General features: G+C 52.2%; 1 protein-coding gene across 1 annotated transcript in view; it reads left to right on the forward strand.

Annotated features, from left to right (window-relative positions):
- Positions 1-2,043: 2,043 nt before the first annotated feature.
- The window catches only part of ARSG (arylsulfatase G), a 50,059-nt gene continuing 27,204 nt past the window's right edge, over positions 2,044-24,898 (forward strand). Inside the window, exons 1-5 of the mRNA XM_008149556.3 lie at positions 2,044-2,455; positions 14,623-14,810; positions 17,455-17,502; positions 19,154-19,265; positions 21,849-21,986. Coding sequence (XP_008147778.2) covers positions 2,238-2,455; positions 14,623-14,810; positions 17,455-17,502; positions 19,154-19,265; positions 21,849-21,986 — 704 coding nt within the window. The 5' untranslated portion in view covers positions 2,044-2,237. The remainder of the gene's footprint in view (positions 2,456-14,622; positions 14,811-17,454; positions 17,503-19,153; positions 19,266-21,848; positions 21,987-24,898) is intronic.

Genomic DNA, 24,898 nt, shown 5'->3' on the forward strand with positions numbered 1-24,898 from the left:
TTGCAAGCGGTGTGGAACGCATAACCTTCAACTCCTGTCTTTCGAACCGGAACGTGACTGATCGCGTTTGTGTTTGTCCACGGAAGCCGCCTCCTCCCAAGTTGGGTTAGTTTTCTTCCGGGACCTGCGTCAGGACGTTCTTCTTTCCCGGGCATCTTGCTGGTGAAGACTCGGTGTGACTCGGCCCAGCAGAAGCCTGACAGAAGTACAGAACCCAGGCCACAGCCTGACCTCCTGAACCTGCATTATTTAATTTATTTTTTAAAATATGTTTTGTTGATTTCAAGAGAGGAAGGGAGAGGGAGAGAGGGAGAGAAACATCAATGATGAGAGAGCATCATTGATTGGCTGCCTCCTGCACACCCCTCACCGGGGACCGAGCCTGCAACCTGGGCATGTGCCCTGACCGGGAATTGAACCGTTGACCTCCTGGTTCATAGATCGATATTCAACCAGTGTGGCCAGGCTGACCCTGCATTTTGAACTCTCCAGGTAATTTGTATGTACATCGAAGTATGAGAAGCACAGGTTGAGTATATGTCTTTAGATTTTCTTATTAAAAATAACATTGTCAAGATATAAACGGACACAGTTTCATTAAGAAATAAAAAATTTTTCTACCGCCGAAACCGGTTTGGCTCAGTGGAAAGAGCGTCGGCCTGCGGACTGAAGGGTCCCGGGTTCGATTCTGGTCGGGGGCATGTACCTTGGTTGTGGGCACATCCCCAGTGGGGGGTGTGCAGGAGGCAGCTGATGGATGTTTCTCTCTCATTGATGTTTCTAACTCTCTCTCCCTTCCTCTCTGTAAAAAATCAATAAAATATATTTTAAAAAATTTTTTTCTACCATTTTATTATGGAACAATTTTAAAAGATACAGCAAAATTAAAAGAGTCTACAATGAGCTCTCATAGCATCTCCCCTTAGATTCTACCATGAACTTATTTCTTTACATTTCCTTTTTCTCCCAATTAATTTCTGTCAAGATTTTTAAAAAATAGGTTTTAATTGATTTTTAGAGACAGAGCAAGGGGAAGGGAGAGAAAGATAGAAACATCTCACCACTGCCTCCTGCACGCCCCCTTTTGGGGATCGAGCCCGCAGCCCTGGCACGTGCCCTGACCGGGAATCAAACCAGCAACCTCTTGGTGCCCAGGGTGACGCTCAACCAACTGAGCCACCGTGGCCGGGCACCTGTCAAGAATTTTGTATGGGATTGTTTGTTTGCAGCACAACAGTTAGGAAAGGTCAGATCTGGGTCATCAGGGTCGCGCCCTTCCTTCCAGATTCCTCGGTGGGTTTGATAGCGTCACAGTCAGTGTGGGGATTTCTTGTGAATCAGAGAAGCCTGGTGGGTGCATTGGGGGAGCCCTGGGGTCATGCAGAGTGGCGTGCTGGTCCTCGCCCCATCCAAACACCGGGCCTCGGCATGCTCATGGACACAGTGAGTGGGTGGAGGGAGGTCACCTCTGATGTTGCTCCCACCGTGTGATTATAGGCTCTTGTAAACATTATCATCGTCACTGTTTCTCAGGTGGAGAAACTGATGAGCCAGTGAAATATCCGAATAATAAGGAAAACATGTGCTGGCATGGGAAAGCGATTATTTCCTAGGCTACTGAGTAAAACACAGCTGCGCTGGCACTCTTCAGTCTGTTTTCTTGTCGATTTTTGTTCTTTCAGGAAACCTCACAGAAACATGAAGCCCTCAGCCACCTGGAGCTCGGAAACTCACTGGGCACCGACGGCGGCTTCTGGAACATCCAGGTGTTCTGCAGATGTGAGATCGTGCCCTGCACTCGGCAGCTGGAATCCCGACCAGATGCGCGACGTGTGCTTCGGCTCAGACAGCCCGGGGCACCGAGGGGTCTCTTTCTAATCGGCCAAAGGGCCGTGGTGGACGCTGACGTCCAGTAGCTGCACGCAGCCCGTCATCTTGGGGAAAGCCACATTTGGGGGCGCAACTCTCCCGACTCTCTTGAGTTGGGATTCTAGATGAGGGCCTCATTTCTGCAGCTCCCACCCTCCGCATAGACACCACCACCTCCACCACCATCACCACCAGAACGCTGGGCCTCAGCATCCCCGTCTTTACAGTGAGGGTGTGGCAATATCTCCTTGCAAAACACCAACCTCCGGAGACTCCCTGCGCTGAGTGCGAGCAGAAGGGGACTCTCAGAGACGCCTCTCGTGTGGCCCGCCATCATTCCATAGAACCCGAACCCTCCCCTTCCCACCATGCCCTGGCTTTCTCTAAAGGTTTTATTGGTGGGGGTGAGTTTCTTGGGATGTCTTTATCCTCTTGTGGATTTTTGCTTCAGTGGGGAAACCAGAGCCCGGAAACCAAATTTCGTGATCATTTTGGCAGATGACATGGGGTGGGGTGACCTGGGAGCAAACTGGGCAGAAACAAAGGACACTGCCAACCTTGATCAGATGGCCGCCGAAGGAATGAGGTGAGTTGAGGATCCTAAGTTCTAATCTATATGTAAAAGTCTAAGTGACCGAACGACCGGTCAACCAGTTGCTATGATGTGCACTGACCACCAGGGGACAGATACTCAACGCATGGGATCGGGCTCCCTCCTGTCTGAATCAGACCTGTGGAGATTGGGCTCCCTCCTGTCTGGATCTGGCCTGCGGGAATCAGCTGAAACTGGCTATCCAACATCCCCCGAGGGATCTCAGATTGCCAGAGGGCGCATGCCAGGCCGAGGGACCCCACCCGTGCATGAATCTGTGCACTGGGCCTCTAGTATATATATATAAAATATATATGTATTAAATTTATCTCAGAGAGGGAGAGAGAGATAGAAGCATCAATGATGAGAGAGAATCATATAGGCTGCCTCCTGCATGCCCCCCACTGGGGATCGAGCCGGCAACCCTGGGCATGTGCCCTGACCGGGATTCGAACCATGACTTCCTAGCCCATAGGTCGACGCTCAACCACTGAGCCACGCTGGCCAGGCAGTCCACTTCCTTTTGGATGTGTTACTTGCCTCTTTTGGGGGGGAGGGGACAGCATAAAGCATTTGAAGAGCAATTAATGGGTCCATGTTGATTTAGTTATGTGATTGATTAATGTGGTATGAAGCCAGGACAGCTTCATGGAGAAATCCATCCATCCATCCATCCATCCATCCATCCATCTGATAACGTTCACAATCGGTGTGTGTTAGGAAATCGGAATACCAAGGGGAACAAGATAAAAACCCTTGCCCTCGAGGTATTTATTGTCTTGTCATGGAGACAGGTTCCTTGGAAAGTAAGGATTAGGATCTAGTACGTGAATCTGGAGTTCCAGGGGAGGGGTTGGAACCCAGCCTGGGGGTTTGAGGGAGAAGGTGACCTTCAAAAAAACAGAATCCGGGAGGCAGAGAAGGTAAGAGGACTGACTCTCGAGGTGATACTTAGGCACACTTACCCCAGAGGGTCTGCGTCTGAACGGATAGAAGTGTTCCTGAGTTTTTTGTTCAAATGCTGAGCCCCTCCCCACATAGCTAGAATACAAGTATCAGCTTTCAACCCTTTGGGCCTTCTTCTCGGGCTGACCTTGATCGGACTGCCCGGCTCAGGTCCCGTCTGCCCTGGGTTGCTCCTCCATCCTGCTCAGTGGGGCCGCTCCAGCCCGCTGTGAGGGACAACGCGGGGGCATGTCCACAGAGCTTCGGCCACTGGCATCTGGGGCCGGAGCTGCCCCTGAGCTGTGGACCCTTGGGGTCCCGCCTGTGCTATCACCTTTCCAGTCCGTCCTCCTCAGCCAAGGTGACCCCTCTAGAAACACTCCGCTGCTTCCAGTCCTTCAGGGTGACCCGGTGTCCCTAAGGATAAAATCCAAGCTCCGCCCAGCAGCTTCCGAGGCCAGCGCGTGCTCCACACTGGTCTGCACGGCCCCCCTGGCTTGCAGCTGTCCTCGCCTATGAGATTACTAGTAGTTCCCCCTGGTGCACGTCCCACTTCCTGTTGAATTAGTTTCTACTCACTGTTTGGGTTCCAATTTCACGCCAATTCCATGCACGGTCCTCAGGAAAGCCTGCTTGGATGCCTCAGGTGAGCTCTGCCATTGCCCCTGCAGCTCTCCATGGCGATCGATCGTCTAATCACCTGAACACCTGCATTGGGTTGAACAGCGTCCGCCCCACATTCATGTCCACCCGGAACCTCAGAACGTGACCTTCTGTGACGACAGGGTCTTTGCAAATGTATGTGAGAATTTTGAGGATGTCCTACAGCAGTGGTCAGCAAACTGTGGCTCGCGAGCCACATGCGGCTCTTTGGCCCCTGGAGTGTGGCTCTTCCACAAAATACCACGTGCGGGCGCGCACGCACAGTGCGATTGAAACTCCGTGGCCCATGCGCAGAAGTCGGTTTTCGGCTCTCAAAAGAAATTTCCATCGTTGTACTGCTGATATTTGGCTCTGTTGACTAATGAGTTTGCCGACCACTGTCCTACAGGATTGAGGGCGGATCCTAAATCCACTGACTAGTGTCTCTACAAGAAGAGAGGACACAGAGAGACACACACAGGTGGAGATGTGAAGATGGAGGCAGGGATGGCAGAGGTGCCCCTACCAGCCAAGAACACCAAGGGTTGCTGGCCACCACGGGGAGCTGGGAGCGAGGCTTGGATCAGATTCTCCCTCTGAACTTCCAGAAGGAGCCAATCTGGTAGACATCTGGATTTCAGACTTCTTGCCTCCTGAGCTGCGAGAGACCAAATTTGTCATTGTAAGCCACCTAGTTTGTGGCCATTTGTTACGGCGGCCACAGGAAGCTCATACGCCTCGATCCTAGCTCTGGGCGTCAGGAAGAGAAGTGCCTTATCTATTCTTCCCCTTTATATTCTTAGCCCGTGGCGCAGTGCTCGTCACATAGTAGGCAATTCATAAGTCTATAGTAGGCAATTCATAAATCTTTGCTCGTCAATAAATGGGCTTTAGGCATTCATAATGCCTCGAAATGTCACCCCAATAGAAATCCACATAGGGATTTCTTTCGGGGCGGGGGGGGGGGGGGGGGGAAGGAGTTAAACCATGCCATTTACCAAATCCTCAAAGGAAAATGGGTTCCAAAAGCTTGGGAACTTATGCTTTTGGTGGCGAGTGGGTTAGTGGGGAAACTGATATGTGGGGGCGGGTGGGGGGGGGTGGACATTCTTAGGGGCCGTCCCCACCTGCACACTCTCCTCCTGAGAAAAAGGGGCCTCGGGGACCAGAGGCAACAGAGTGTGGTGAGCTCTGCGGGTTCTTTCTCCCATGGATGGAAATGCTTTCTCCATCTGAGCCTTGTGACGGGCCAGGCAGGCAGCCCTCTGGCCCGAGGTCTTGGGCTTCTCACGTTGGGCTCTGCTGACAGGAAGGCGGGCTTCCTGTGTGGCCGAGGATTAATCTCCCTGGCTGCTCCCCCTGCTGCTCAGGCCAGCGGGGAGCCAGGGCTCCCAGACCAGAACTCTTACTGCCGAACAGGGTGACTTGAGAACATACCTTTTCTATTGTCTTTTTTAAAGATTAGCATATTCGTTGCCTAGGACAGGCTCAACAAAGCACCACAAACCCGATGACTTAAAGCAGTGGTCGGCAAACTGCAGCTCGAGAGCCACATGCGGCTCTTTGGCCCCTTGAGTTTTTAGCAAAGGCCAGCTTAGGAGGACCCTAATTAAGCTAATAACAATGTACCTACCTATATAGTTTAAGTTTAAAAAATTCGGCTCTCAAAAGAAATGTCCATCGTCATACTGTTGATATTTGGCTCTGTTGACTAATGAGTTTGCCAACCACTGGGCTATAACTCTGCACTGGAATGCTCCCCCTTCCTGCTTCACCTCTTCTCCGCCAACAGTTTGATTCTCCTTAAGGTCGGTGCTGTTGCTGAGACTTCTAGGCGGTGGCTGAGCTAGAAAGCCAAGGGCAGTGTTTGCCCTGGGAGGTCAGAGGCTGTCAGGGGCTTAAGCTGTTTCTAAAAAGGGCCCCAGCAAGGAGTGAGCTGAGCTGTCAGTTCAGCCAAACACCCGATGGGATTTCTGTTCTCAGCATTGGCTTTCGCAACTATTCCTCCATCCTGTTACCTCTCAGGACTGCCTCAGCCCGCTGCCGCCCCTGGGGTTCGCAGTAACCTAAAGGAAGAGGAGAACCAGGCTGGCGCCCAGAGCTGCGGGGCAGTGGAATGAGGTCTGGTGGACGCCGCTGTGAGAGCTAGAACTTTCTGAAGGAGACCTACATCAGCAGGAAGGAGGTCCTTCCCCCACCATGGAATTCCCACCCAGCTCTGGCCCCTCCCCCCCATGGTAATTCAGACTCAAGGCTGAGGACCTTCATCAGGGAGACATCCTCTTGTCCTGTGACCTTCGTCGTGAACTCTGAGATGGTTGCTTTGGGAGGTCCCGGCCCATCTTTTCCTTGTAGGCTCTCAGCATCCTGGGACAGGCGGTTGTATGTCGTTGCCATTGGGTAAGAAGGTCAAGGAGACGTAGAGATCACGTCCTGCCCGCCTGGGGAAGGGGAAGCCTAGAGAAGTGGTACCGCGGGCTTTAACCTCGTGTCTGTCTCAGTAGATGGGGTCGTCCAGGCACACGATGATCTGGGTGGCAGCTCATCTTAGAGAAAAGGAACTGGAATAGTAACCTGCGAGGCCTTGGCGCCCGCTTGCTTCACAACTGCAAGTTCAAAATAGCTGCCTGGTGGCTCTCCCCACTACATTCATTCAACGATGAACCTCGACTAAGAGCAGGTCATGAGACAAGGCCGGGAGACCCCAGCCAGCTCTGCCCTTCAAGGGCCTGCAGTCCTCTGGCCAAAAGAAGACAAGAAAACCAGCATTTGGCATGCAGAAGGCGATGTGCTGTCAGTGCAGGAACTGTGACATGTGACCCACCCTTCATGACCCGAGTTTACCTCCTACAGGACGGAATTAGTACGTCATGTACAGCTTGGTCACAGTTAAGAATGTCCATGCTGCCCGGCCAGTGTGGCTCAGTGGTTAAGTGTCGACCTATGAACCTGGAGGTCACAGTTCGATTCCTGGTCAAGGGCACATGCGTGGGTTGTGGGCTCGATCCCCAATAGGGGGCGTACAGGAGGCAGCCGATCAATGATTCTCTCTCATCATTGATGCTTCTGTCTCTCTCCCTCTCCCTTCCTCTCTGAAATCAATAATAATAATAATAATAATAATAATAATAAAAAGAATGTCTTCGCTGGGCTTCTCACCTTCTGGGTGATAAGAGCTAAACTCCTCAGAGCTACATCATATTGGAGACGGTGCTGTGGGGTTGTAAGGAAAGAAAGGCCATTTCTCCTCAGGGAAGCCACACGTACTCAATAATGCTCATCTGTTAGGAGGCTGGGAAGTCCAAGGTCAGGTTGCTAGCATGGTCAGGTTGTGCTGAAGTGAATGCTGAGACCTTGAAGATGAGTAAGCATCAGCCAGATGAAGGGAGAGGAAAGAGTGTTGTAGGCAGAGGGAAAAGCATGAACGAAGACCCACAACCGAAAGGTGCCCCTTCCTAGAGGCTCCCCCGGATACTGCCCTCGGTGCTGGGAATGTATGAGTGACCCAAACAATAGGAAGCCCTCGCTCTCCTGGCGCTGGCTGGCATCGGAGTGGTTGAGTAGGGCTGGGACAGGGAGCGTGAGGCTGATCTAGGGGGCAGGTGGGTGGTGAAGGGCATCGTGTGCAAGCTCAAGTGTTTGACCTTGATCCTGAAGTCAGTGGGCAGCCCTGAATGCCGAGGACATCGACCTGCATTTGAGATGGATTGTTCCAGCTTTCTAGGGGTGGGCCCCCCTGGTGGAGGGCCGGGGGCACATTGCAGGTGCCTCCAGGGTGGCTTGGTTCAAGGTCGTGGCAATGGGGAGAAGTGTTGGTCTAGGAGGCACGGAGAGGCCTGTGTGTGCATCTTGCTTTCATGTACCTTGTGTATGTCCTTCCTTGAGTGTGAATGTACACATATCCACAAGGAGAGCGCGAAGGAGAAAGGGGAAAAACGCCAAGGATCATACCAAGTTCAGCTGTCAGGAATCTTTCTTTGAAAAGATCAAGAGTATGAGTAGGTGTATGAATGAAAGAAGAAATGAACAAAACACACAAACTTTGCTATTTGCTGCCACATTTGCTTGTAGTTTATAAAGGGCCTGCATACTGGCTTATCTCAATAATCCCACTTAACCTTCTGAAGGATGAAGGGAACATGAGGGCTGAGGTGAGCTGGTCTAAGTCCTACTTTAGCTTTTTTCTGGTTCTTAACTTCGCAATCCTGTCCCTCTACCCACAAAGGCCACAGCAAATTATTTTTTCAAACCTATTTCCCCCTCCAAGCCTTTAAATTATGAATGAAGCAAAGGTAGTGTTTATTCCAGTCACATAGCAATTTAGAGTGTTGCCACAGAAGGTGTCATCATCTATTTTAAATTCCTTATAAACGAAGGCCCGGACACGCTTAACTTTGCAACGTTATGTCTCTGCAGGGCTCTCGTGGTGGCGTTTCCAGCGCTAACCTCCCCTGATTCTAATGCACGTAATTTATGCAATGGCAAGTTGCTTTGGTTTCCGTCTGGCTGTGTCTTAATTTGAGCTGATTTTCCCGTTAACAGGCTGCTGTAATGTCTGGCTCTGTGTTTCCAGCTTCGCTTTACAATGCATTTTCAGACTTTAATTAGGACCCCTGTTGGCGAACTGGCCTGAGCCTGCCCGGATAGATCTGGGGGAAAACAAAAGAGGCTTTCCAAAAAGCAAGACCATTTTATTCCTTATTAATTAGTCCCTGCCAAACGGAGGCAGAGGTGGGAGGGGGGAAGGTGACAGGCAGGTCAGCTCAGAGGGCTGCGTGGGATGTGGTTAGGGTTTTATTTGCAAGGGGTGCAGTCAGGGTTTGCCGAAGAGTTGGAACTAAAGGAAGTAAGGTTGCTTCTGAGAGTTAAGCTGTGAACTTGATCACACGGTGGGGCAGGAACCGAGCCCTGAAGACATCCGCTTAAGCGATTATGTGGAAAGTGGACTAACGTGTTTTTTCCAATCAGACGACATGGGCCTCTTTCTCTTCCAGTTTTGCTTGTTCGTCCACCAGATTTTGCCAGAGCTGCTCCATCCCAGCAAGGCGCCCTGCTTGGGGCTGGAGTTGCAACTCTAGGTCCCATCCTCACAAAACCCACAGACTGGGAAGGAGCTCGAAGCTCCATCTTGCTGTAGAAATGTGCTGCAGCTGTTTCCAAGGTGATGGCGTTACCATGGCCCAGGAGAGACTGCTCTCAGGAGAGTCACGAGAAACGGGCGAGCAGGGTCAGGGTCAGGATCGCCATGTGTTTTTGGCACTGCCTAGGTGTATTCGCTTGGGCTGCTACAACAAATATGACAGAGCGGGGAGCTTACACAATATGCATTTATTCTCTACAGTAAGCATGTCAAACTCGTGGCCCGTGGGCCACATGCCTCGTTTATTTGGCCCGTGTTAGCCTTTGAGTTTGACATGCTTGCTCTACAGTGTTGGAGGCTGGGAAGTCCAAGGTCAGGTTGCCAGCGTGGCCAGATTGTGCTGATGGCCTCCTTCCTGGATGGCAGATGGCCGACCCCTCGTTGTGTCCTCATGTGGAGACAGAGAGTGCTCTGGTCTCCTTCTCTATCTGGGCACTAATCCCATTGTGGGGGCCCCACCCTTATGACCTCCTCTAAATCTGATCACCTCCCAAAGGCCCGACCTCCAAAAGCCATCACTTTTTTAGGGATTTAACAGACATATTTTGGGGGACACAAACATTCATCCTGTAGCACCAGGGGAGAAGAAGTGGTGGTCAACAGTCTCTGAGCATCCCAGACCCACTGGCAAAGTTAACTCCATTGTGGACAGAAGTCCCTTAAGCTTAGCAACCGAAGGACTTTTCTTTGATCCATTTGATGCCCTTAGTTGGTTAACTCCACACCCACCAAGGCAAACTTTGGAGTCTGGCTTCCTGTAGTTTGTGAGCAGGAATTAAACATGGACCACTGATGTGCTGTGCCCATCCCCGGAGGTCAGCTGGGAATTGGTGTTCTTGTGTCTCTCTCTCTGGCTCCCATGGTTGTGTGGAAGTAAGTCAGGCTTTGGAGCTGATACCACCGAGGGTGGGTCTTGAGACTTCCTCAGCCTAAGGCCAGTGAGAGTGGGGGCAGGGAACAGGCATCTGCAGCCCCACAGGCGTCCTGGGGATGGGCAGGTAGAGAAGGGGTGCAGGCATCACAGGAAGGTATGGCTCTCATAAGGGCTTTGATGTCAGATGAATGTCTCCATTCAGACATGAAGAGGCTGCAGAAGTCAAGGTCAAGGCCCACCCTCCTGGGGGACAAAGAAAGACTGTGTGACAGACAGTGGTAGGTTTCGGAGGATAGGTAGGAATTTGGGAGGGAGGTGAGGGGTAAAGCACCTGGGTTGAGGTACATCAGAGCCAAGGTGTTGAGCTGGAGAGTTGTGTGTGGGATGTGAGATGCTCCAGGAATCAGGGTCCTGTTGGGATGAGCGCTGGGCCTATGTAGATAGTGTATTAGTTTCCTGCAGCTGCTGTAACAAACTGAGTGGCTTAAAACAACAGAAATTTATTCTCACAGTTCTGGAAGCTAGATGTTAAAAATCAAGGTGTTGGCAGTTACGCTCCCTCGGAAACTCCAGTGGAGGTTCCTTCCTGCCTCTTCCAGCTTCTGGTAGCCCCAGGCATTCCTTAGCCTGAGGCAGTATGACTCCAGTCCTTGCCTCTGTCCTCACAGGGCCACCTTCCCTCTGTGTGTCTCTGTTTGCATGTGGCATTCTCCTCACTGTCTCTCTCTCCTTATAAACATACCAGTTATATTGGGTTAAGGACTCACCTGTAGAGAGCACCTGGGAAGGCACATGAGCTAATTGTCAGCTGAGTCCAGTGGCGTTGGCAGAGCCATGTCCTGGAAACATACCGTGCCAGAGGCAGGTATGTTGTCAGCCGGACCCTTAGCTCAGGTGCCAGGGGGGGGGTTTCATTATCTAAGTTCAGCCAGGCGCAAGGAATGAGTGCAATTATCCGGGCTCAGCCAGAAGTGATAATTACAAAGAAGCCACAAGAATGAAGAATTACAGCTTGATCTTTAACCATGATTTCACATAATTTCCTTTGTCTTAAACTCTAATAAAACTTCCTGGAATCATGCTGTATATAATAAATGCACTGCACCAGCTCTGGGTCACTGTCTCTCTATCAGAGGGCAGCTGTCCTACCTGGTCCCAGCTTTCCCTGCTGTCTCTGTATCTGTCTCTTTTTTTTCCTTTTCTCAATTCCCAGCCCGCCCCTACTCAGGAACTCATCTGCTCTCTAGCCATGCTAGTTGTGGTAAAGAGAGAAAACTTATACTTATCCTACTCCACTGTAACCTTGACTAATTATCTCTGCAATGACTATCCTATATAATAAAAGGCTAATATGTAAATTGACCAAACAGCAGAATGACTGGTCACTATGATGTGCATTGACCACCAGGGGGCAGATGCTGAATGTAGGAGCTTCCTCCTGGTGGTCAGTGCACTTCCACAGGGGGAGTGCTGCTCAGCCAGAATCCGAGCTCACGGCTGACGAGCGCAGCAACAGTGGCAGGAGCCTCTCTTGCCTCCGCGGCAGTGCTAAGGACCCCTTGGGGGATGCCCAAGCGGGCCTAAGCCAGCAGTCAGACATCCCCCTCAGGGACCCAGACTGCGAGAAGGTGCAGGCCAGGCTGAAAGACCCCCTTCCCCCAGTGCATGAATATTGTGCACTGGGCCTCTCGTTTCTACATAAGGTCACATTCTGAGGTAGTGGGGTGAGGACTACAATATATGCTTTTGGGAGATAATTCTACCCAGAGCAGGAAGCCGTGACTCGGAAGGCCGAAGGGGTGGGGTGAGCCAGAGCGTGGGCAGTGACAGTGGCCAAGCAGAAGGTGGTCACTGAAAACCTAGGGTTGGGGGATGGCATGTCTCGTCAGCATGCTGTCCTGGGTTGGGAGAGTTAGCCTGGCATCTTGGAAGGTCACCAGATTGACTTAGATGAGGACCATGTCATAGGCACCATTAGGAATCGGAGGAGCTGACGGAGGAGTTAAGGGGCAGGGCTCAGACTTCACCTCCCAATGGGAGGCTTATCAGAGAATCTGTGGTCACCTTTACACCGCCCTGAACATGAACATAAAGAATTATATTTCAGTGTTATAAAGGATATGCCCAAAGCAATATGATTGTATGGGGAAGAGGGGGCCTGACTCTGTGCAGGCATGGGGGGCAGAGTCCGGGAAGATGACGTAGAGCTAGGTCATGAAGACAGCTGGGACTTGTCAATCAAGATGGGGGAGGGGAGTAGGAGGGAGGCCTTCCCAGTGGTGGGATCAGCATGTGCAAAGGCACAGAGGTATGGGAGTAATATGTGTGTTGGGGCACAGGGTGTGGAGAGTGGAGAAGCCGGTGCGCCTGAGGAAGCAGGCAGAGAGAGACTGTGCTTTTTAAAATAAGAAATTGGTGTGATCAGATTCACATTGTGGAAAGATCTTGGCATTAATGTGGGGGCTGGGGGCTGGGATGGCTGGAAGACCAACCTCTTGTAATGATCTATCGGGGCAGTGACAGAGGGGACAGACCTGGGAGCCATTTAGGAGGCAGAATCAATAGAACTTGGTGACCAGTTTGACATGAGGAGTGAGCAAGAGTGAGGGGCTGTAATGTACAGCGTGGTGACTGTAGCTGACAACACTGTAGTGTACATTGGAAAGCTGCTAAGAGAGTGGATGTTAGAAGTTCTAATCACAAGGAAAAATACTTGGATATGAGGTGCTGGATGTTAACTATTGTGGTCATTTCACAATAGATAGACATATCAAATCATTCTGTCACACACCTTAAATGGATACAATGTTATGTGTCGATTATATCTCAATAAAGCTGGAAAAAATAATAAAGACATTTTTCCACATGGCCACAATCATGAAAAGGAACCATGATTCCCTAACTGCATCTTATATCCAGTCAATATTAAGTTTCTCTAATTAGCCCCCACATGTGTTGTTACGTTAGCTTGTCTGAACTAGGATCCAATCAAGGACCATTTGGTTATGTCTCTTTAGTCTCTTTTAATGTTACAGTATCCCCCCCCCCTCTATCCAATTTCCCCTCAGATATTGGCTCTTTTCCCCCAACCAGTTGTCTTATAGAATGTCTAGAGACTGGTTTGTGCACTTATTTCCTTGAGGTGTCAAACAGCTTGTTCTTCTATTAGCGATATTTTCTGGAACCTGGAAATTAGCTCCAGGGGACTGATTAGGTTCGAGTTAAATGTTTTTGGCAGGAATCCTCGACTTTACAAACTTCATGCTGCATCCCATCAGGAGACACACAAGGCCGGGTTGCCCCATTGTCGGTGACATTAAGTTTAGTCATGTTCCTCGAGGATAGGAAAATGGCTAGACTGTTTATGCTTCTTCATGGTGTCTGACAGAGGGCTGGGCATGTGTAGTGTGTAGTGGATACAGTCAGCTCTTGTTATTGGTGGTAGTTATGTTCTATAAGGTCTCCGTGAACACTGAGTTATTGGATAATTATTGAATTACTAGAGGCCCAATGCACAAAGATTTGTGTAAGAATGGGCCTTCCTTCCCCTGGCTGCCGGCACCGCCTTCGCTCCGGCCGGAGCCGCCCCTCCGCCTTACTCCGGCCCGAAGCTGCCTTTCCGCCGCCCAGAGGCCTGGAGCGGCTGGGGCGGTGCAGGACGCAGGCGTCCCACCCTGCCTCCGGCCACTCGGCCTGCATATGCAAATTAACCCTCCATCTTTGTTGGGTTAATTTGCATACTCACTCCTGATTGGCTGGTGGGTGTCGCAAAGGTATGGTCAATTTGCATCTTTCTCTTTTATTAGTGTAGATGAAGAATATTGAGCCATTGCTTCTAGGGGAAATACAGGGCTAGGTTCCTATGTGCCTCTGGCCACATTTTCATCAACTGATCAGTACAGAACCTTGTTTTGTGTGTGTTTCTGTTTAAAGGCAGCTTGTTTAACATATATTTTTGATTCATTAACATTGAACTCACAGCCCACAGCACTAGAACGCATTCCTGAATGAAGCTTATAGAACATGTATATCTTCCCATAAGGCATATCACAGCCTTCCTGAGCTTAGGACCGCTGGCCAGTACTTCAGCCTTCTGCTCGAGGGCTGTGTCAAACAGCGAAGTCAGCAACACGAAGAACAAAAATGCAAAAACCAGGGTACTGACCAGACTCTGAAAAGGAGGACACTTGCTTACAGAATGAGAGCCAACTTCAGCTGGGCCTGTGCAGGTTGGGTGGCTGAGATTTTCCGAAGGTCTGCCTGTGACTCTGTATAACTGAGTGAGAGCCATGGAGTACTGATTTCTGGGTTACAAATACACGTAAGAAATATGGAATCTTTGGATAAAGAGGATCCACTTAATATGTTGGATTGTGTCCATTGGAATGACCTGTGTGACCTTGGATTAGTCCCCTTACCTCTGGCTTCCTTTTCTTTACTTGTTCTACTGGGCGAGCTTTTCCCAGCACCAGAATCCCCAGAACAGAGTGGGAGTTGACTTTTCTCTTGGCCTGGCTTCCTGTGGTTGGAGAGATCTCGATCACTTTCCTTTCCATGCAGGTTTGTGGATTTCCACGCAGCTGCCTCCACCTGCTCGCCCTCCCGGGCCGCCCTGCTCACCGGCCGGCTGGGCCTGCGCAACGGGGTCACACACAACTTTGCCGTCACCTCTGTGGGGGGCCTTCCGCTCAACGAGACCACCTTGGCCGAGGTGCTGCAGCAGGCCGGCTACGTCACCGGGATGATAGGTAACGTGGGTGCCCCACGGCCCCAGCCCCATCTCCCACTGCATTTACAGTCAAACCTGGGTTCTCGAATGTCTCCCATCTAAAACAGTTCGCTTCTCAACCCAACAACCCTGTCATGCTGATACCTGTGTGATCAGTCACGTGTCTCTCAGGTGACAAAGGAGAGAATGCAAGAGTATGAGTCGGCTTACCACTAAACCTCATGTTGTTAACATCTCAGGGAATTGTGCTGTGGATATTTGTGTGTGTTTTTTTTGCTTTCGTTGCTGCTTATTACTATTACATTTTAATTTTTTGCTATACATTTCATTTCCATTTTGTTGGCTTTTCATTTACTTTCTTTTTTTTTTTTAATATGGTGGAGTACATTGCTCCCACACCCTTTTTTTATTTTTATTTTATTTATTTATTTATATATTTTTATTGATTTTTTACAGAGAGGGAGGGAGAGGGATAGAGAGCTAGAAACATCGATGAGAGAAACATCCATCAGCTGCCTCCTGCACACTCCCTACTGGGGATGTGCCCGCAAACCAAGGTACATGCCCTTGACCGGAATCGAACTTGGAACCCTTGAGTCCACAGGCTGATGCTCTATCCACTGAGCCAACAGGTCAGGGCGATTTTTCATTTATTTTCATGTACATTTCATTTCCTTTTGGTTTTCAGAGTGCTTATTTATAAATTAAACAGTACATTAGACGTGTACTGTATATGAGAGAGATTAAAACAGAGGATCATTTGGGGGTCTGGAACGGGTTCATTCAGTTACATTATTTCTAATGGGGGAAATGTGATTCGAGCAGCCTTCCCAAACGAATTAAGTCTGAGAATCGAGGTCCCGCTGTGCTGGGCTGGCTGCTTCGCCTTTGTGTAGCCCTAACACGCCACACGCTGCCTCGTCTGCTCCTGTCGGCTTTCCTGTTGATTTCTTGCTGTCTAAGCCGGGAATGCTTTCGGCGGTAAGTAACTGTGAAGGCCTAACCGCGGGCTAAAGGGTATCTGAGCTATTTTCCTCTCATTCTAGTAAGCGTAGAGGTAAGTGATTGCTTCTGTTGGCTCAGCCACTCGGAGACATCATTTCTGCTCTGCTGTCCTTACTCTGTTGGCTTTTGTCCTGCTTGTTGCCTCTTGGTCGCCGTGGAGCGGCCTCAGTCCATTCGCCATCATTGGCTTCAAGGAAGGAAAAAGAGGGGAGGCAGTGCTAGCCCACTTGTCCCCTTTTATCAGGAACACGGTCTTTTCTCAGCCCCAGAAGTGCACGTGCACCTTATTGGCCGGAGCTGGGTCACATGGCCACTCTTCGTTGCAAGGAAGACTGGGAAATGGGGGGGGGGGGGCGGTCAGGATTATAATGGTTGATTTGGCCTCAGGCACAGGTTCCCAACCCCAGGTTCCCAAAACCACAGTTCTGGGAGCGGGATGAGAGGGGACCCAGGGCAGGCAAACAGCAGCGTCTGCCACACGGCCCCCCCGCGTGCATTCCTTTCTCACTAAGCACCTCTTACCTAGTCTTTACTTTGTGCCCGGTTCTGGGCTAAGTGTTCATTTGCTCCTCGTATGGCCGTGCCCTGGGTCTGGCTTGCCCCACACTCTAGGGAGGAAGCCGAGTTCCAGGCAGGTGTGGAGGCTGGTTCAGCGCTGCCCGGCCCGGAGCGGGTAGATGAGACAGGTGTGTCTGGTCCAACTTGTTCTCGTGTTTTGCTTCATTGCTGGTCTCTCCGCTGAGGCAACCCAGCCGTCCCGGCATCCTCCTCGGGCTGCCTGTGCTTGTTATTCCGACTCTCCGAGAGCCGGGTCCTGTGGGAATCCTGCCTCCTTCCCCCCGGGCGTGAGGTAGGAGGGTCGGTGTGCCGACAAACGGGCTGCAGCGAGGGTCCACGGCTCAGACCTTTGAAGCACATTCATTCCCGGGCCCCTTTGCCTGCGAGCGATTCCCCCGGCTCTTTACTCAGAGCAGAATGAGCAGGTCAGAGAGGTCCAGCATTATGGGAGCACTTGGCTTGCATCACCAGTCCCCCCCTCCCCCGACCCACCCCCGACCTTAGGCATCGACAGAGCCAGGAGTTTGCTCGTTGGCAGCTGGGTAGGTGGCGGTGCGCTTGAACCGCAGCGGGAGGCCGATCTCGTTCATGCTCTGCAGGCTGTGGGCGTTGGCCAGAAAAGGTGATGCAACCAGGCGAGACCCAGGCGTCTCTGAGACCGTGTGGGGCATGCACCTGCACCCTTGGCAGGGCCCCAGCCCCCCCGAGAGCAGAGTGGCGGGTGCAGCTGGCTGGGGGCGGGGGGCTGGGGGGGGATTGCTGTGGGCACTGGAACCTCGTGGAGGGGCGAAGCTCAGCCTGCTGGCTCGCTGGGCTCCCAGGAATGGCGTGTCTTCCCCTTGCACGGCCTTCTCCTGTGGAGGTGCTGAGTCACCCTTGCTCGCTTTCTGTCTCCCCGTGGACTCCCTCTGGGCCCCACAGAGCAGGGCTCGGCTTTGGCACTGTCTTTGCAGCCTCATCACTTTGCAGCCAAATCTGGCCTCCCAGCCAGAACCCAGTGAAGGCCAACCTGATGGAGAACCGAGAGTGTGAGCAGCTCCCCGGAGGGGCTGGGGCCCCCAGGAGAGGCCTCTGAAAGTCCCTTTCTCGTTTCCCTGCAGGCAAATGGCACCTTGGGCATCACAGCTCTTATCACCCCAACTTCCGTGGTAAGAACTCTTTGGGGGCTTTGTTACCGGGGAAACGGGAAATAAGGACCTCTGTGTAAAAGGACCGGAATAACCCTGAAGCCATCCCGCTCCTGAGTTAGGATATCTTTGTTCACAGTATCCCTCGGGGGCCTTTGGGGTGCCTGGGCTCCCCTCGATCTCACATCCTCCTCCCTGTCCCCTCTCCTTGGTTCCTGTCTGGCCCCTGGCTCCCCATCGCGAGCCCCACTCTTCTCCCTGACCGGGTTCCTCGCATCTCAGGGGACATGGCTGATGTGAGGTCCAGACCCATCTAGTGTGGGAAGAAGTAAACATTGTCCGATAGGGCCTCCAACGCAGGGACCCCGGCGCGGTGGGACTTGGGGGAGGAGTAGAGAAATCCCGTGGGAAACTTCACACTAAAGCTTGGGTTGGAGAAGAGACGGGATGAGGAAGGATCTCAGAAAAAAAGCCCACACGGATATTCATGCCTCAGTTTAACTCACATCCTCCCCCACCCTCCCGACCCCACCTCAGTGCCCCAGGCCCAGGCCCACCAGCCTCCTGAGGTCCATCTGAAATGCCAGCCCTCCCTAGAAGCACTTTGAGATTTCTGCCCCCACCCCCCCACGCCCAGCACCTGGGGGTAACGTCTTCCTCTAAGCCAGGGGCGGGGAACATCTGGCCCGCGGGCCACGTAAGGCCACAAAGTCACTTGGTCTGGCCCTGCCGAGGCATTAGGAGTGAGTTCATGTTTCCCGTTCACATCCACGTTTCTCTCTCTCGGCTCCTCCTCCCCTCCCTTCCACTGTCTTTGAAAATCAAGGGGAAAAATGTCCTTAGGTGAGGATTAACCACAAATATATGTATATATCTGATCAAATACAGCAGGCTGACTTTTTTAGTTGATAATTTTGCAATTTTTTAAAAAATATATTTTTATTGATTTCAGAGAGGAAGGGAGAGGGAGAGATAGAAACATCAATGATGAGAGAGAATCATTGATGGGCTGCCTCCCGCACACCCACAATTGGAAATCGAGCCCACGACCCAGGCATGTGCCCTTGACTGGAATGGAACCCGGGACCCTTCAGTCCACAGGCCGATGCTCTATCCACTGAGCCAAACCGGCCAGGGCTAGTTGATCATTTTGTATGGCCCCCGAATGATGTCATAAATGTCCAGACGGCCCTTGGCAGCAAAAGGGTCCCCACCCCTGACCTAATCGCTCTTGTTGTTTTACGGATTCTCCATCTCTTACAGCTTGATCTCTGTATATTACGTTCCCTTCAGATGGGAAGTATTTTGAGGGCAGACCCTATTCTTTGGTCCCTTACAGCGTCACGCATGTAGTAGACTTTCAGCAAATACTTCCCCGAAGTGTCAGGAACTGCACGGGGATGGTAGGGGTTTAATCATTCTCTCCACGTCCTCCCACTCTGGGTTAACTAATCACAGGCCGTGTCCCAAATCTGGCCTTCCAGCCAGAACCCAGCCAAGTGTTTATTGCAGACTACAAAGGGATATTCATCAAATCCTCTTTTAATTACATCCCCGCCTGTAGCACTGCGGTATGAGATCGGGGAAGGTGACACATTTGTCTTGGGTGTAAGAATGTAAGTTCCTGGAACCGAAGCCGAGTGCGGGTGCTAACCAGTTGCTTCTCTTCCAGGGTTTGATTACTACTTTGGGATCCCATACAGCCACGATATGGGCTGCACAGACAGCCCGGGCCTCAACCTCCCTCCTTGCCCGGCGTGCCCCCGGGGCGAGAGACCATCCAGGTAATTGGCTGTGGGGTCCAGAGCCACGAGTCCTGGGGGTGTGGTCCATCAGGAGGAACTCAGAGGGGCTGACAGGGGACAGTCAAGACAGCAAAACAGTGCCCTGTCCGGTGTGGTCCGTCCAGTGGTCAGAGCGTCGGTCCGTGCACGAAAGGGTCGCATTCAAGGGCATGTACCTGGGTTGCGTGTTCGCTCCCTGTCCCCGGTCGGGGTGCGTGTGGGAGGCAACCAGTTGATGTGTCTCTCTCACATCAATGTTTCTCTCTCTCTCTGCCCCTCCTTCCCTTCCTGCCACTCTCTCTGAAAAGCAAGGGAAAAAATATATACTTAGGTGAGGATTAACAACAAAAAGACAGCAAAAAAAGAGCAAGAAAACTTTTAGCAAAGGTGAGGCCAACAGAATTTCACAGAATTTCCTTATTAGAATTCGCCGGGTTCCTTGGACTGTTGAACTCTGCTGTGCAGAGTCCGGCACGGCCACGGTCTCACAGGTGGGGTTCCCTCCTTCTCTGCCTGCTGGCTTTGCTCCTGGGACACTCACCTGGCCCAGAGAGGAAGCACTCAGGGCTCCTTACAAGCTCACCCCACTCCACACCCCGACAGATAAGCCTGCATCTGACATTGGACTGCCACGGGGCACTCATTTACAAACCTAGGCAATGACCTGGGAAATGCTCACCACGTAAGTGAAGAAAGCAGGAAACAATCGCCACCAGTGGGATCATAGCTACCTCAGTGTTTATGCCGTGTAGACTGTCAGGAGACACCCACAGGAGTGGGCCAACAATGGGCCATCCACTCTGGTTGTGGGACTAAAGGTTTTGTGGTTTTTTTTTCTTTCTCATTGCATTTCCCAAAAGTCAGTAATGAGCCTGCAATACATTAACGATCAGAAAAAGGTGATAAAGCCCTGGCCGGTTTGGCTCAGTGGATAGAGCATCGGCCCGTGGACTGAAGGGTCCTGGGTTCGATTCCGGTCAAGGGCATGTACCTCGGTTGCAGGCTCTATCTCCAGCCCTGGTCTGGGCGTGTGCAGGAAGCAACCAGTTGATGTGTGTCTCTCGCATTGATGTTTCTCTCTCTCTCTCTCTGCCTCTCCCCCTCCCTTCCACTCTCTGAAAATCAATGGAACAATATCCTGGGGTGAGGATTACCAAAAAAGAAAAAGGTGATACTCCTTATGCAGGTAATAAAGCACCACAAACCACGTGCTCCGCTTGTGCAGACTGTGCATGGAGGTTACAAGGTCGCAGGCGGTTCAGCCGCTTGGGGAAAGCAGTCTCGCTGGCTCGTTAACAGCACAGCAGTTTGTATAATGATGGCCGCTGATTGAGAAGCGGTTACATTCTAGGCGCTCTGTATACTTCCCTGCAGTCCGCGGTGCGAGGCCGGGTTTGTCTGGGCTGCACAGGGGAGGAAGCGTACCTGTGCCCAGGTGACCCTGAGCTCAAGGAAGAGGGGATGGAGACTCAGGCTGGTGTCTCTGAGTCCAGACCCCACCCTGAGGCCTGCGTCTCACAAGATGCTGGGTGACCTGTGTGCACACTGCAGCGTGAGAAGTGAGGCCATAGAGCATCTCCGCCCTTCTTCTCTGGGGATCACGGAGGCCATAGGACAGATGTCAGCAGTTCCTTTTAAATCCATGTTAAATCACATAGGGGTGGGGGAGGTAGGAGAGGGTAAAGGAGATAAATGGTGGTGGAAGGAGACTTGACGTGGGCTGATAAACACACAATACCGTATACACAGATGCTGTATTATGCGATTGTACACCTGGAACCTATATCACTTTATGAACCAATATACATTCAATAAAAATAAAATAATTAAAAATTAACAAATCAAATAGAAAATGGTCTGGCTTGTGGGGGCGGGGAGGAAGAGTATAAATGATGGAGCTGCAATGAGATCATAAAAAGCTGAAAAACTCAAGACGAATGTTGAGATTAGCATTGTGATGCCCCGTAGCATGATAACTGCCCAAGCTCAGGGCCAGCGTCTTCCCTCAGCCGCACGGAGGACGCGTGTACGGGTCAGACTCATTTTGCTCTGTAAGACCAAGGGCTGAGTTTGTTTTTTCCTGGAGGGGCTATTGGTTTGACCTCCATTTTTTTCTCCAATGGCTAAAGTTTCTCCAAATTCTGTAAGCATGGTTTGAAATTTTACAATTGTCCCCGGCCATCTGCTGTTCTGTTGTCAGATGTTGTGCCTCATGATGTTGTCCCACCCCACGGACAAGTCATCATTTAGGGGGGACAGCGGGAAAAGCCAGGGATGGGCCACTGATCGGCTGTGGGGCTCTGCTTGCGTAATTCAGTCTGTTTAGACCTCAGTTTCTCTCCCAGCAACATGGGAGTAATAGAGTTCCTAGCTCACAAAAGTCTTTCTCTTCAAAGGGAATGCAAGAAGGTATGGTGGTGGTTTTACACTTGGAGGAGGAGGTGGCCGGCTGGGAAAACCTCCGGGCGCCAGGCCGTTAAGGGGTTCGTAGTGAGGTGCGTCGCTGGGTTGAAGCATCTTGCTCCGCCTTAGGACCGCGTAGGTCATGGAACTGAACGCTCTCCGTCTGCGGTTTGCACCCAGGAGCCCCGACAGGGACTGCTACACGGACGTGGCCCTTCCTCTGTACGAGAACCTGCGCATCGTGGAGCAGCCCGTGAACCTGAGCGGCCTTGCGCACAGGTACGCCGAGAAGGCCACCCAGTTCATCCAGCGTGCCAGGTGAGGAGTCCTCTGGCCCCGAGTGCCCCGCCACCCCCTGCTCCCGTCCACCATGCCCCCTGGCCTCCCTCAGCTCTGCAGAGCCATGGCGGGCTCCCCTGTCCGGCCAAGGGGAATGCATACCCCACTCGCGGAAACAAACTGGAAAGCAGTCCTCCGCGGACTCCCCAGGCCTGGGGTTGACGTTCCTAGTCCTGGGCTCCCCCGTTCCCGCGGAGGGCAGGCCCCACGGCCAGCATCACAGCGTCCGCAGGCAGGGCTGGCAGCCGGCTGGGTCTAGGAACGGTTTACTCCTTGCTTCGAAGAAAGTGTGATACTGGTTGTTTTTTAAAAAAATATTTTTATTGATTTCAGAGAGGAAGAGAGAGGGAGAGATAGAAACATCAATGATGAGAGAGAATCATTGATCGGCTGCCTCCTGCACGCCCCACCCTGGGGATCGAGCCCGCAACCTGGGCAGGTGCCTTGATCAGGAATCAAACCGTGACCTCCTGGTTCATAGGTCGACGCTCAACCACTGAGCCACGCCGGCCGGGCAAGAGTGCGATACTGTTCATTCACCAGTTCACGAATCAGTCAAAGGACAAACCAATCAATGAACACTGCACTTACCACATGAAAAAGGTGACGCGTTTGCTCATTTATTCATTGGTGATTAGGTGAAAAGCCACCCAAATCCCATTGGCTTTTAACAGACAGAGAGTGACCCTCAGGCATGCAGGTCTCTTTAGGATGTGACTTTCCAATTCCTCCGAGATTTTCAGAATCAGCAGAAAAGGCCCCCAGGTCTGTGCTCCTCGCTCCTCCTGCCCACCCCGCCCCTCACCTCCCCCTGCGACCCCTGCCCCCACCGGGACTTGTTTGTCAGAACTATCAGGGTCCCCGGAGTGTGGGGTCCTGCTCTCCTCGGCAAGGGGCCAGCCCTAGGACGTCTTTGAATGTTTGGCTTGGATCCTTGCTTGAACTTAGACCCTTCCTCTAGCAGTGACGCTGAAAGCTAATCCTCGACTTGGGTTTTTGAAAGCAGCAGGCGAAGCTCTGAATGGACAAAAAGGGAGAAAGCAGATGGTGTGGGCTCCCGCGTCCCCGCTGGCCAGGCCTCTGCTCCTGCGGGGCCTGGGACAGGGGCACTGAAGCTCCTTGAGGGGGCGCGGGCCTGACAAGGAGGAGGGTGTGGGACACGGGTATGAGGAGTAACGAGGGATATTTGGAGTCAGAGGGGAGGCTCAAGATTTCGGGGTGTTCACCATTTGGCAGTAGGTCCTAGAGGTGCCCAAGCCCCACCTTCCCGGCCTGGAGCCCAGGACCCACATCGAGATCTTGAGTCCCTCTTCCACTTGCCCTGGGCCCTCCCCCTGAGGGGCTGTCCTTACTGGTCTGTCCCCCCCCTGTGAGGCTGCCCCTCCTCATCTTGCCCTCACCCAGCCCCCACCTAACACCCCCATCCTGCTTGGATGGCCTGGCAGGCTGCAGGAGCCCAGTGGGTTTCCAAACGGAACCGACAGATCCAGTCCGGGTTCCAGAAGCTTGTCTGTAACAGGAGGCCCAGAGGGGAATGGGGTAATCGGGGGGGGGGGGGGGGGCTATTGCAGCAGCCCATTCCGGAGAAACCCCTGTCCATCGACCCCCTGGGGCCATCCCTGAATGCCAGTGCCATCCTGCCAGCTGGGAAGCCCCGCCTCCCCCTCCTCGCCTGGCTCACCCCAGCCAGGTGCCTGCCAGGGCCTTTCCTGAGCAGTGGGTGCCCCTCGCCTGCCGTTGATAATTTCAGATCAGGGTTTTCTCCGGCCTTACTGTCCCCGGGCCCTCACCTCCAGTGCTTCTCCCCGCCCGTCCCGCCCTCTCTCCCCGGAAATGTCCCCTCTGGCATCTTCACTTGTTTTTCTCTTCCCTGCTTGCCGCCCCACTCCTTTTGCCACACAAATCATATGTTCCCTCTAGGAATTTCTGAAAGCAGAGGTGAGCAAACAGAAAAATCACCCTAAATGCCCATCGCAGAGATAACCCCTTGAGAGAGGCGGGGCGTGTTCTCCCAGCCTCATTCTGTGCCGGTGCTTGTGGATAAACAAAAACAGAATCCTACTGTCTAACCATCGGCTTTTCCCCCCAAGCACCAGCTATCCTCCCTTATTCTCTACTCAGCACAGGAGCCTCACGAGGGGGTGCCCTCGGGGCTCGGGGCCCCAGGGAGCCGATTTGTGTGGTTTTTGCAAGATGCCATCTTCTCGGGTTCTCAAGTGGCATCAAGATACAGGGGAGGAGGTGCATCCTGGGTACCTCGTGTCCTCACTCCTGCCAGCTTGTATTATTTGTAGTTATTAATAAAAAGGCTACCGTGGAGGTTAAGCCAGTCGCCCAGGGCCAGACAGCCATGAACTAAAAGTTCTTGAAATTTGGATGGGGGTCTCCAAGGCCTGGGCTTTTCATCAGTCCACACGTGTGCCCTCTGTCATCACCGCACGCCCCTCAGCCTCTGGCCGAGGATGCTAATAGGACGTTGGTGATGGCTGGGCGTGTGGAGGATAGTGAAGAGGGCGGAGACAGAGAGTGGGCGATGGGAACCCCCGCCCCCCCCTCCCCGTTCCCCCCGGCCCATATGTAGTAGTGAGCTGCTACATGCGTAATACCCGGCACTCGGAGGGAAAGGCCCTCATTTGTAGCATACGCCCCGTCTCTCTTTATAAACACTCTCTCCGGGCTGGCTTCGGCTCCCAGCGCGATGTCCCTGAGTGTGGAGTTGGGGAGGGAGGCACAGCAGCACACCGTGCTATGGTATGTCCATCACACGGATGCAGGGGACGCAAACCTCAGAGCACAGGTAACAGTAAAATGCGGTGGAATGATGAGGACGTGATACATCATGAGCACGTATTACCTTTGTTTTTAATATAATCTCATTGTAAGCTGGTTTG

Source organism: Eptesicus fuscus, chromosome 20 (genome assembly GCF_027574615.1).
Source record: "Eptesicus fuscus isolate TK198812 chromosome 20, DD_ASM_mEF_20220401, whole genome shotgun sequence".
NCBI lineage: Eukaryota > Metazoa > Chordata > Mammalia > Chiroptera > Vespertilionidae > Eptesicus > Eptesicus fuscus.